This window comes from Camelina sativa, chromosome 10 (genome assembly GCF_000633955.1).
Source record: "Camelina sativa cultivar DH55 chromosome 10, Cs, whole genome shotgun sequence".
In the NCBI taxonomy this organism is placed as follows: domain Eukaryota; kingdom Viridiplantae; phylum Streptophyta; class Magnoliopsida; order Brassicales; family Brassicaceae; genus Camelina; species Camelina sativa.
In genome coordinates, this window is record NC_025694.1 from 18,313,717 (window position 1) to 18,325,821 (window position 12,105).

General features: G+C 35.1%; 2 protein-coding genes across 5 annotated transcripts; one reads left to right on the top strand and one right to left on the bottom strand.

Annotated features, from left to right (window-relative positions):
- LOC104719269 (glutamine synthetase, chloroplastic/mitochondrial-like) lies at positions 3,560-8,664 on the top strand. 3 transcript variants are annotated; one of them, XM_010437147.2, is made up of 14 exons: positions 3,563-3,738; positions 4,248-4,507; positions 4,589-4,628; positions 4,704-4,758; positions 5,755-5,803; positions 5,892-5,940; positions 6,020-6,126; positions 6,216-6,303; positions 6,391-6,519; positions 6,613-6,687; positions 6,762-7,013; positions 7,106-7,166; positions 7,254-7,351; positions 8,375-8,664. In XM_010437147.2, the coding sequence occupies exons 2-14, from the start codon at positions 4,260-4,262 to the stop codon at positions 8,414-8,416; spliced, it is 1,293 nt and encodes a 430-aa protein (XP_010435449.1). In that variant the 5' UTR covers positions 3,563-3,738; positions 4,248-4,259; the 3' UTR covers positions 8,417-8,664. The 3 variants fall into 3 exon arrangements, with proteins under 3 accessions (XP_019086749.1, XP_010435451.1, XP_010435449.1); XM_010437149.2 differs by lacking the exons at positions 5,755-5,803; positions 5,892-5,940; positions 6,020-6,126; ... (1 more) ...; positions 6,391-6,519; positions 6,613-6,687 and adding exons at positions 4,896-4,944; positions 5,024-5,130; positions 5,220-5,307; positions 5,395-5,523; positions 5,617-5,691 and having other exon boundaries at positions 3,561-3,738; positions 4,704-4,807; XM_019231204.1 differs by lacking the exons at positions 5,755-5,803; positions 5,892-5,940; positions 6,020-6,126; ... (2 more) ...; positions 6,613-6,687; positions 7,254-7,351 and adding exons at positions 4,896-4,944; positions 5,024-5,130; positions 5,220-5,307; positions 5,395-5,523; positions 5,617-5,691 and having other exon boundaries at positions 3,560-3,738; positions 4,704-4,807; positions 8,277-8,664.
- Positions 9,166-10,377, bottom strand: LOC104719274 (glycine-rich cell wall structural protein 1.0). Of its 2 annotated transcripts, XM_019231206.1 has the most exons (3): positions 10,205-10,377; positions 9,762-10,124; positions 9,166-9,728 (listed from the first exon to the last, which is right to left on the bottom strand). In XM_019231206.1, the coding sequence occupies exons 1-3, from the start codon at positions 10,335-10,337 to the stop codon at positions 9,352-9,354; spliced, it is 873 nt and encodes a 290-aa protein (XP_019086751.1). In that variant the 5' UTR covers positions 10,338-10,377; the 3' UTR covers positions 9,166-9,351. The 2 variants fall into 2 exon arrangements, with proteins under 2 accessions (XP_019086751.1, XP_019086750.1); XM_019231205.1 differs by having other exon boundaries at positions 9,166-10,124.

A 12,105-nucleotide genomic window follows, 5' to 3' on the forward strand; every position in this document is an offset into this window, starting at 1 on the left:
CTATAGAAGAGGGAGGTCGTGTTGACATCAAAAAATAAGGAGAAGAGAGAAACACAAACCCCCAAAAATCTTCGACGGTGTCGAAAGTATAGGCTTTGCGAAGAGAAGCTCCCCAGGCGGCGCCTTTCTTTGATTGGTTATCGAACCAGAAACTCCACTTCCTTTCGAGCTTGTGCGGTTGTTTCTCCGCCTCAGTCGCCGGTATCTCCTCAGCCGCCGCCGTCGGGAGGGGCTCGTTCACAACATCTTCGGTCGCCATATTCTTCGCCGTTTTTGTGTGTTTGGTTTTCTGAGGTATCTCTCTCTCTCGATGGGTCAAACCGAGATAGTATTATTTGGGATACTTGAAAGGCTTTTTCAGGACTTTGTTGGGCCTATTTTGGGCCGGTCCATTATATGGAATAGTTTTTTTTCTATATAATATGGTTTGGCTTTGACTCTGTTATATATTATGTGCTAAGCTAGTTGGACACAAAATAAATTTGTGCTGCTCGAGTACTCTTCAAATTTGAGGGTGTGCTTTATCAAAAAGAGCATATCCAGTTGAGCCCCTTAAAATTTTATATATATTTCATTTTAGTCCTTATAACTTTTATATATTACAAATAGTTTTATTAAGTTCAATTGTTTGAAATATCTATATAAATTCAATTGTTTGATTTATATCTATAGAAATTCTATTATTTAAAATATATCTATATAAATTCTATTATTTGAATATATCTATGGAAATAATTATATTGAATAACTTTATAATTTACATGTAGTTTTATTTTATGTTTTTGATATATATATATATATATATATATATGTGTTGTTTTATCATATAAGGTATTGTATATTATTAATACTGTTTGATATATTTTTAATTGTGTATTTTATATTTATCTATGAAATTTTTGTGATTTTAATAAATTATTGGTAAGATTGCGGACTATAATGTAAATAGAATTTTTTTTAGAAATAAATTTGAGGGTGTACCAATGGAGTAAGTTACCCTCAAACTCTTATTTTGAAGGTGAACTCGTGTTAATGAATAATGAAGGCATTGTTGGAGATGCCCTACACGTATACCCTATCCTACACGTATTTAAATTATTTTTATGTATATTTTGAATGCATAAAATGTTTTCCTTTATGTGTTTTTTATAATTTCGAAATTTTAAAAAGTGTTGAGTAGTATATTTGGTTTACATACATGCATGGTAAATGTTGAAACATATTTAGATAAGTACATTGTTTAGACATTGTTAATCCATTGTATTGTAACAGATATACAATGATTGTTTTGCAGTTTTTTAGTGATACCAATATGTTCAAAGATGTTAAATCCAAATATAAAATTTTAATATAGTTTTTAGTTTGGACTATTGCACGTAAATAAACTACACATAACTATTTTAGAATGGTAAAGATATCTTGTCTCATCCCGTCTTTTCCTGTCCCATCATGTTTCATCTCGTCCCTAGTCATAAAAAAATTTATGTCCTATAATTGTTCTTTTAAATAATTAACTATTAGAGAATTTTTATCTTCCAAAAATTTTGGGTAAGAAATAACTAAATTTTGTGCTTTTCTCACATTTTTTAAATATAATTTATTTCTTTCTGCAATAGAAGATTTTTTCATAGTAAATAAATTAAAAAGCTACTTATTAATATTCAATTTTGCATAAATATATAGTAATACAATATAGTCAACCAATTGTAATTATTGAATTTTAGAGTTTTATATACTTATTTTAGGGTAATTACTATTTAGAAATACAAATATAAATTGAAAATCTTTGCTTCTTTTTTTTTTTTAAACTGATTTTTTATAATTTTTCTTAAAAAACAAATGTAATCCATGAAATAGTTTATTTTCATGAATATATATTATTTTTATTTATGGTTACAAATACGTTAGTTACATAAGATTTTAAAGATATTTCTTGCATATCTTGTGTTTTAGAGAGGATTTACAAATAAATTGATTTTAAATAAATTTTATATATCCATTAAAATAAATTTGAATTGATTTTTATTAATTTCACATATCTTATATATTAATTAACTTTATATTATTAAGGCTATAATGAATACTTTACTATTTTAAAATACCTTTTAAAATAATTTAATTTTTATTTTAAATTGTAATTAGTTAATTGTTTTCAAAATTTCACTGGATTTTTTCTTTGTTCCTAAAACTGTGAGGAAAAATATGCACAAATATTAATTATAATTTCCTTTTCTTGTTTTTTTGTTTTTTCCCAAAATATTTATAAAAAATCGTAATATAAATTTGAGATATTTCAATGGTTAAGAAATATTGTATTTATAGTGAAATTAGGTATATTTAGATAAATATTTAGAAGTTAATATTTTATATGTTAAATCTCCAAAAAATTATCTTGTTTTTTGTTTTGTTATAACTAAAATATGAATATTCCATGTGTAAGATTATCTCATAAGATTGTTTTAGATTTGCAGTTAATGAAATCTTGACAGTCAAGCAATTTTGTAAGATTCGGAAATAAAAATATATGGTTGAAAGTAAAACCGTTGAAAAAATCAGTGGCCAATATTTAATTTCATTTTGATAATCAACAGTAAATATTTGAAGAGAAAATCGGATCAACTAATCGAGTGTTAAATGACCCGCACGTATCCAACTTCTGCTTTAATAGTATAAATGCATTTGTATGTGTTGTATCAACTTAAAGGGTTTCTATCATTGAATGATTTTCATTTGAATATATAAAGTATATTATTATTAAGGTTAGTCATAAACTATTATTGCTAAAAAATATATCGTAGTTTATATAATTACTAATGATTTCTCGCAGTGAGAATGTGAAACTGAATTATTTTGCATGCATTATATCATTTATGTAAATAATTTCTCTCCTAACTGGCTTGCTTGAGCTAATCTATTAAAATTATTGACAAAACAATACAAAATAATTAAATTCAGTAAATTTTTGTTTGAAAAAACCTTAGATAATGAAAATCAATAGCTGAATTAATGTATGTTTCAGGTTTTCTAACAAAAGCTTTATGAAAATTTGTAAAGCATTGTATAAAAGTGTTGTACAAATTTTTCTATAAAGATGCATTTTGAATCATTTTTTTTAAATGGACAATAAACATTGTTATTTTGAAAAATGTTACCATGAATAAAAGTAGCAATTTCGAAATTCTCCTATTCATTGGCTTACTAATGAATATGTGAAATAGGTAATGTATCAACTCCATTGACCAAAAAGAATTGTCCTTAACAGTTGTTGGAACATAATTGCTAATATATCAAACCAAAGAACCACACCAAACGAAAAAGGAAAAAAAAAAAAAAAAAAAAAAAGAGGCCTTCCATAATAAGTGTACTGAAGTTTGAATTTTGACCCCAAAAAAAATGTGTTTTGAGGTTTGAGATAGAGGTACAGAGGAGAGACCTTATCTGCAGAAGACAAAAAGCCATTTTTTTTTAGTAAAACATAAAAAAAAATAAAATAAAAAGGATTGAAACACAAATATGCGCCACTCGCAGTCCACCCCTATCTCTTTGGCAAAAGCCACTTCACTCTTTTAATCCTTTTTTTTTTATTATTATTCTTATTTTAAAATCTTCTTTCTAAAAAGAAAATATTCTTAAGGGGCTCTTCATATTTTTGTCAACTCTTTCATTGCCATCTGTTACAAACACCAAACACACCCAACTCTTCTGATTCATCAGTTTCAAGTCTTCTTCACGTCTCAGGTACCTTCTCATTTCCTCTGTGTTTTTTTTTCTTTACTTTTTCCAGCATTCTGATCTGATCTTGTTGTCACTTGTTTTGTAAGAATCCATTTGTTTCTGGTAAGAGAGAATCTTGTTTTGTAATAATAAAGTTAAACTCTGTCTTTCATTGCTTATTAAGCTCTTGATTCTAGTAGATCTCGGGTCCACCATTTTCACTAATTTTATCAACAGCTCTCTCTCTACTTTATGAATTAATAATAATCAACATGGATCATCACACCTTTTTGGTATTTTAATGGATCTCTTTGTCTTTTGCTTTTTAGTTTAATGTATTTGGTTTACTTTTTGAGCATTACTGAATTGGGTTTAGTTTTTAATCACCAATCTGGTCAAGAATCTGAATGATTCAGACCAAAGTGCACAAGTCTTTTAATCTTATATAAACATAAAAAGTTGTAGTAGATTCCTGATTTGGATCTTTTTTGGTGGACTTTCTTTGAGTTTTCTTTTTTGTTTTTTTACATCAGGGATTAACTCCAATGGCACAGATCTTAGCAGCTTCTCCAACATGTCAGATGAGAGTGCCTAAACACTCATCATCATCAGTCATCACAAACAAGTTGTGGAGCTCTGTTGTATTGAAACAGAAGAAGCAGAGCAGCAACAAACTCAGAGGCTTTAGAGTGTTTGCTCTCCAATCTGATAACTCTACAGTCAACAGAGTTGAGACTCTTCTCAATTTAGACACCAAGCCTTACTCTGACAGGATCATCGCTGAGTACATTTGGTATAATATTTATTGCCGTCTCTATCCCGCATTTTTCAGATTTCTTCGAAACTTTTCATAACTTTTTTGTTTTGCCTATAGGATTGGAGGATCTGGAATTGACCTTAGAAGCAAGTCAAGGGTATGTATATTCAAGACTGTTAGTACATTTTATGTCAGTAGCTATGATGCTAATAAGGTTTATGGATGGTTTCAGACTATCGAAAAGCCGGTCGAAGATCCTTCTGAGCTTCCTAAATGGAACTATGATGGTTCAAGTACCGGACAGGCACCTGGTGAAGACAGTGAAGTGATTCTATAGTAAGAGTTTTGTCACATTTATAATCTCATTCTCTCTTTTATTTCACAATTTCATATTTGGTATAACCGTTGTGTTTTTTTTACTCAGTCCGCAAGCTATCTTCAGAGATCCTTTCCGTGGGGGCAATAACATCTTGGTATGTGTCATTGAGTCAGATTGTATAAGCAAAAGTTTCATAATCACACACTAAATTATTGAGATTTTTTTATGTGAAGGTTATCTGTGATACTTGGACACCAGCTGGTGAGCCAATTCCAACAAACAAACGTGCCAGAGCTGCTGAGATCTTCAGTAACAAGAAGGTCACTGGCGAGGTGCCATGGTTTGTTACTACCCCTAAAAACTCATTGTAATCCCCATTTACTTAGAATGTTGTACATAAGTTTGAATACTTACTTGATCTTGATCTAGGTTCGGCATTGAACAGGAGTACACTTTACTTCAGCAAAACGTCAAATGGCCTTTGGGTTGGCCAGTTGGAGCATTCCCTGGTCCTCAGGTAATCATCAGTCAAGCCAAGAAGTATGTTTTGTGTTGGTTTACAAATAAATAAATAAAAGTAACCAATTCTCTGTTTTGTGTTCAGGGTCCTTACTACTGTGGAGTTGGAGCTGACAAGATTTGGGGGCGTGACATTTCAGATGCTCATTACAAAGCTTGCTTATATGCTGGAATTAACATTAGTGGTACTAATGGTGAAGTTATGCCTGGACAGGTCTCTTTTTAAATGGAGCTCTTACAATAAATTATGTTATTGCATTATTTACTAGCTGCTAGTCCTCTGATGTTATTATGAACATTTGTGCAGTGGGAATTCCAAGTTGGCCCGAGTGTAGGAATCGACGCAGGTGACCATGTTTGGTGTGCAAGATACCTTCTTGAGGTAATAAAAAGTTATATTTNCCGGTCGAAGATCCTTCTGAGCTTCCTAAATGGAACTATGATGGTTCAAGTACCGGACAGGCACCTGGTGAAGACAGTGAAGTGATTCTATAGTAAGAGTTTTGTCACATTTATAATCTCATTCTCTCTTTTATTTCACAATTTCATATTTGGTATAACCGTTGTGTTTTTTTTACTCAGTCCGCAAGCTATCTTCAGAGATCCTTTCCGTGGGGGCAATAACATCTTGGTATGTGTCATTGAGTCAGATTGTATAAGCAAAAGTTTCATAATCACACACTAAATTATTGAGATTTTTTTATGTGAAGGTTATCTGTGATACTTGGACACCAGCTGGTGAGCCAATTCCAACAAACAAACGTGCCAGAGCTGCTGAGATCTTCAGTAACAAGAAGGTCACTGGCGAGGTGCCATGGTTTGTTACTACCCCTAAAAACTCATTGTAATCCCCATTTACTTAGAATGTTGTACATAAGTTTGAATACTTACTTGATCGTGATCTAGGTTCGGCATTGAACAGGAGTACACTTTACTTCAGCAAAACGTCAAATGGCCTTTGGGTTGGCCAGTTGGAGCATTCCCTGGTCCTCAGGTAATCATCAGTCAAGCCAAGAAGTATGTTTTGTGTTGGTTTACAAATAAATAAATAAAAGTAACCAATTCTCTGTTTTGTGTTCAGGGTCCTTACTACTGTGGAGTTGGAGCTGACAAGATTTGGGGGCGTGACATTTCAGATGCTCATTACAAAGCTTGCTTATATGCTGGAATTAACATTAGTGGTACTAATGGTGAAGTTATGCCTGGACAGGTCTCTTTTTAAATGGAGCTCTTACAATAAATTATGTTATTGCATTATTTACTAGCTGCTAGTCCTCTGATGTTATTATGAACATTTGTGCAGTGGGAATTCCAAGTTGGCCCGAGTGTAGGAATCGACGCAGGTGACCATGTTTGGTGTGCAAGATACCTTCTTGAGGTAATAAAAAGTTATATTTTGTAGATAGGAGTGAGTGAGAGTTCAGCTCTTGTAACTGTTGTTACTTTTTGCAGAGAATCACAGAACAAGCTGGTGTTGTTCTAACACTTGACCCCAAACCAATAGAGGGTGACTGGAACGGTGCTGGTTGCCACACCAATTACAGTACTAAGAGCATGAGAGAGGAAGGAGGATTTGAGGTGATCAAAAAGGCTATCTTGAACCTCTCGCTTCGCCACAAGGAGCACATCAGTGCCTATGGTGAAGGCAATGAGAGAAGGTTGACCGGAAAGCACGAGACAGCTAGTATCGACCAATTCTCATGGGTATGCATTTTGCAATGGGAGTCTGAAAGACTTCACACTAAATCCCTATTTTGTGTCCCTCTTCTCATTTACTTTAAACGTCAACTTGGCAGGGTGTGGCTAACCGTGGATGCTCTATTCGTGTGGGACGTGATACCGAGGCAAAAGGAAAAGGTACTGTTACCGGAATGGTTTACGTACACACATTGTTTTTTTATGCTATATATTGCTAACATGTATTGTTTGTGAATGGGAATATAGGTTACTTGGAAGATCGGCGTCCAGCATCTAACATGGACCCATACATTGTGACCTCACTTTTGGCAGAGACCACACTCCTCTGGGAGCCAACACTTGAGGCTGAAGCACTTGCNTTACAAATAAATAAATAAAAGTAACCAATTCTCTGTTTTGTGTTCAGGGTCCTTACTACTGTGGAGTTGGAGCTGACAAGATTTGGGGGCGTGACATTTCAGATGCTCATTACAAAGCTTGCTTATATGCTGGAATTAACATTAGTGGTACTAATGGTGAAGTTATGCCTGGACAGGTCTCTTTTTAAATGGAGCTCTTACAATAAATTATGTTATTGCATTATTTACTAGCTGCTAGTCCTCTGATGTTATTATGAACATTTGTGCAGTGGGAATTCCAAGTTGGCCCGAGTGTAGGAATCGACGCAGGTGACCATGTTTGGTGTGCAAGATACCTTCTTGAGGTAATAAAAAGTTATATTTTGTAGATAGGAGTGAGTGAGAGTTCAGCTCTTGTAACTGTTGTTACTTTTTGCAGAGAATCACAGAACAAGCTGGTGTTGTTCTAACACTTGACCCCAAACCAATAGAGGGTGACTGGAACGGTGCTGGTTGCCACACCAATTACAGTACTAAGAGCATGAGAGAGGAAGGAGGATTTGAGGTGATCAAAAAGGCTATCTTGAACCTCTCGCTTCGCCACAAGGAGCACATCAGTGCCTATGGTGAAGGCAATGAGAGAAGGTTGACCGGAAAGCACGAGACAGCTAGTATCGACCAATTCTCATGGGTATGCATTTTGCAATGGGAGTCTGAAAGACTTCACACTAAATCCCTATTTTGTGTCCCTCTTCTCATTTACTTTAAACGTCAACTTGGCAGGGTGTGGCTAACCGTGGATGCTCTATTCGTGTGGGACGTGATACCGAGGCAAAAGGAAAAGGTACTGTTACCGGAATGGTTTACGTACACACATTGTTTTTTTATGCTATATATTGCTAACATGTATTGTTTGTGAATGGGAATATAGGTTACTTGGAAGATCGGCGTCCAGCATCTAACATGGACCCATACATTGTGACCTCACTTTTGGCAGAGACCACACTCCTCTGGGAGCCAACACTTGAGGCTGAAGCACTTGCAGCTCAAAAGCTTTCCTTGAATGTTTAAAATTAGTCGACGCTTTCATGAATCCGATGAACACACATGTCTATGTTGGTCCATCCGGGATCATAAGGTTTGTTTAAAACATTTGTTTCGGACCAAGACATGATTTGTTATCTTTTCATTTGCATTGTTAAAAACTCAGAACTGTAAGGGAAAATGTTTATCCTTTTTATATTGGTTCTTTTGACTGTTATGTGTCTTACTGTAAGATATTGCACAAGTCATCATGGCTATTGGCTAATGTGTGATTATGTGAGTTTGGCTTCAAATAAACACTTGAGTCAAGACATCATGACAAGAAAGCCAAGCATATTAATTGATGTTGGCTTAAGATCTTAGAAGATGTGAGGTTCATCACAAATATATGTATTCTGCATTAATAATTCCTGCAGATATGTTTGTTTAGCTTCGAAATGTGATGAAGCTGGTCAAGGTTAATCATGCAAGCATTCATGGCTATAAAATGAAATGTAGAGACTAGATAAATATAAGTTATGCGATCCCAAAGTGAGGTTTCGTGATCTAAGAGACTCTAAAGCCAAAAAGAGAAGGTTTAAGAGACTTTTACCGATTAAGGTGTACGTACCGAGCATGAAGCATTAGTTAGAGGAAGACATACACGGGTTTAAAGTTTTGTACTTCAAACATATTGCTGTGTATTCCGACATCTTTGTAAAAGCTAATGAGATATTAGGTGACAACAACTCAATTCCTAATCGTATTTCTGTGTGAACGAATGTGAAAATTCTGACTAACACTCAACTGCTAAGATATATTGATTATAGGAAGAGCCGAAGAGGATATAACGTACATGCCTTCAGTCCTGCATGATAGGTAGACCGTGCATCAAACTTATTTACTATAGTTCACTATTTTGCATACACTTACATTTCTACTCATAATATTTCGTTTGCAGTTGTGAGTAGAGACGGTCGATTCTACATTCCACCCCCACCACCGCCTCCTCTACCACCTCCTCCTTTCCATCCTCCTCCTTGACCACCGCCTCCCTTCCACCCTCCTCCTTGACCACCGCCTCCTCTGCCACCGCCTCCCTTCCATCCTCCGCCTTGACCACCACCTCCCTTCCATCCTCCGCCTTGGCCACCGCCTCCCTTCCATCCTCCGCCTCCACCTCCAGAATTCTGTACGTCCTCTGCTACACCATCTATTTCTGCGGTGTCCAACTCAGCACCGCCTCCACCACCACCTCCTCCTCGGCCACCGCCTCCTTTCCATCCTCCGCCTCGACCACCGCCTCGACCACCGCCTCGACCACCGCCTCCCTTCCATCCTCCTCCGCCTTGGCCACCGCCTCTCTTCCATCCTCCTCCGCCTTGGCCACCGCCTCCCTTCCATCCTCCTCCGCCACCTCCAGAATTTTGTACGTCATATGCGGCACTATCTATTTCTTCAGTGTCTAACTCAGCACCGCCTCCACCACCACCTCCTCGACCACCTCCTCCGCCTCTGCCACCGCCTCCTTTCCATCCTCCGCCTCGACCACCTCCTCCTTTCCATCCTCCCCCTCGACCACCGCCTCCTTTCCATCCTCCCCCTCGGCCACCGCCTCCTTTCCATCCTTGATCAACTTCATAATTGTTGTCTTCTTCTTTATCAACCTTGGCCTCGACCCCAAGGTCTCCTTGGTTGAGACTATCCTTAGCGTCGCTTTTGCCTTTTCCAGTTGGTATCTCTACTTGCTTTGCACCTGTTTCAAACCACCTCTCCAACATAAGAAGTCTATCAAACTTATAAAACCATATATAGAAAATAAAGAATACTAAACACCTTCTTTCTTGTCATCCACGGAAGTCTCTGCTGCGACAGCTACGACAACAGCCGTTAACAACAGAAACCATACGATAAACGTTTTCGTATTCATGTTTACTATCATGCAATGTTGAGTTACAAGTCTGCTCATATGAAAAGATGTGCTACTTCACCTATTGCTATTTATAGAGGCACCGGTTAACGTAAACAACAAGCTATTTAATTGTAAGATGTCATGATCAATTCAAACAAAAAGAATGCCAAGCGGTGGAGCTGTCGAGGATGCACATCACCACCAACGCCTCGTATTTAGTTGGCACGTGAAGATTTTGTCTTCGAGCTCTCTTCATGTACTCTCTCTCAACGTAACACGTACGATTTCAGACTGCCACGTACGAGGTTCATTACATGAAAGTGTTGTAGTCTGACAACTGGCTTCTCTTTAGTTACTGAGAGTTTAGTGCCTTCTTTTAGCTTATCTTCTTTTTGTAAGACCACGAACTAGCTAGTACATTACAAGCTTTCTGGACATGCTACTACTTGACATTATTAGATTCTTTAAACTATCTTAAAATGGAAAGGAACCAAAAATTTCGAATATATATATATATATATATATATATATATATTGTTTTTGTTGATTACTTACTTCAATTCACAACATCAGATTTCAGTTTTAAAAGTTGTAATCTTCGGTTTAAATGTCAAAAGGCTCTGATCTTTAATGGCTTAAACTCGCTTTTCTCATGAAACTTTCGTTTGAAGTTGAAATTGAATCAAAATAGAAGAAATGTTTTGGTTTTAACGAGTTCAATCTCCTGAGTTTACTAGAATTACTTCTATGTATATAGCAAGCTCGTTACAAACAAGTACCAAACAATCCTTACGTACTATGCAGTCTATGCAAGTTCTATCTATATATTTTCTCATATAATCCGAGAGGTACAATTGGAAACATGATCATAAGCAATAACGTTAACACATTTCATATAGCAACAAATTAACCAACGAATTTGCAGTGATCGTTTTACCATGGTCCATGCTAAGGTATTCTTGGTGGTGATATAACTACAAGAATATTATAGTGGCTATTGACCGCAACTTAGGTACCCTAGCCATTCATATTAAGGGGTGGGAATTGGGATAATTACTTAAATAATTTTTCCTGACTTGTTATTTGTCCCATACAGTTGTTGTCAAGGTAAGCAAGTAAAATATTTGTGATAGTTGCAAATACGAATCAAATACACTCTTTCTTTCAAAAAAAGTGTTATATTGATATTTTTTTCTTGTTATAAAAAAGTATCATTTTATGTTTTGAATGCAGTTTTTAATATTAATTTTTTTTAATCTCTATTATTTAAGTTTATTTGTTAGAAAGAGATTTTTTCGTATATTTGTAAATGGTAAAATAGAAATTTAAATATATGTTTTTGTAATTTCTATGCATTGTGTCAAAATAAATAACAAATAACTAGAAAAAGATAATATCCGATTTTGCTTTATTCGTTATTCGTTTTTGAATAGTCAATATATTTTGATAATTCTTTCACTAATCAGTCTTCATAACTTCCACAGTTTCTTTAAAACTCGATTTTGGGCGTACGATATAAGTTAAATTCAAGAATAAACATGTATTTCTGTTAGACCAGAATCTGATACAAAAACTCATCATCAGCTCTTGAAAAGAAATGGAAGTTAATTATGAAGGCTGATTCGTCACAGAATTAGCAAAATATTGCCATATTAAAAATTAAAATATAACAATTGTCAAAGATAATACTGGTTATTAAAAAAGATTGGAACAAGTTACAAGTACTTGCAAAAATCTAGACATGTACATCTGAACAATGGACCTATAAATAGAGGGGACCTTCATTGTCGAAAGGATTTAGCATTGTCTTTTTTTTTTTTTTTTT

What these genes read in the sequence shown, in the direction of transcription:
- LOC104719269 (XM_019231204.1), top strand. Translation starts at nt 4,260, where the DNA reads ATGGCACAGATCTTAGCAGCTTCTCCAACATGTCAGATGAGAGTGCCT. An exon ending in GTCACTGGCGAGGTGCCATG is followed by an intron (nt 5,131 to 5,219) that starts GTTTGTTACTAC and finishes ATCTTGATCTAG; the next exon opens with GTTCGGCATTGAACAGGAGT. An exon ending in GTATCGACCAATTCTCATGG is followed by an intron (nt 7,014 to 7,105) that starts GTATGCATTTTG and finishes TCAACTTGGCAG; the next exon opens with GGTGTGGCTAACCGTGGATG.
- LOC104719274 (XM_019231205.1), bottom strand. Translation starts at nt 10,337, where the DNA reads ATGAGCAGACTTGTAACTCAACATTGCATGATAGTAAACATGAATACG. An exon ending in CGTGGATGACAAGAAAGAAG is followed by an intron (nt 10,125 to 10,204) that starts GTGTTTAGTATT and finishes GGTTTGAAACAG; the next exon opens with GTGCAAAGCAAGTAGAGATA.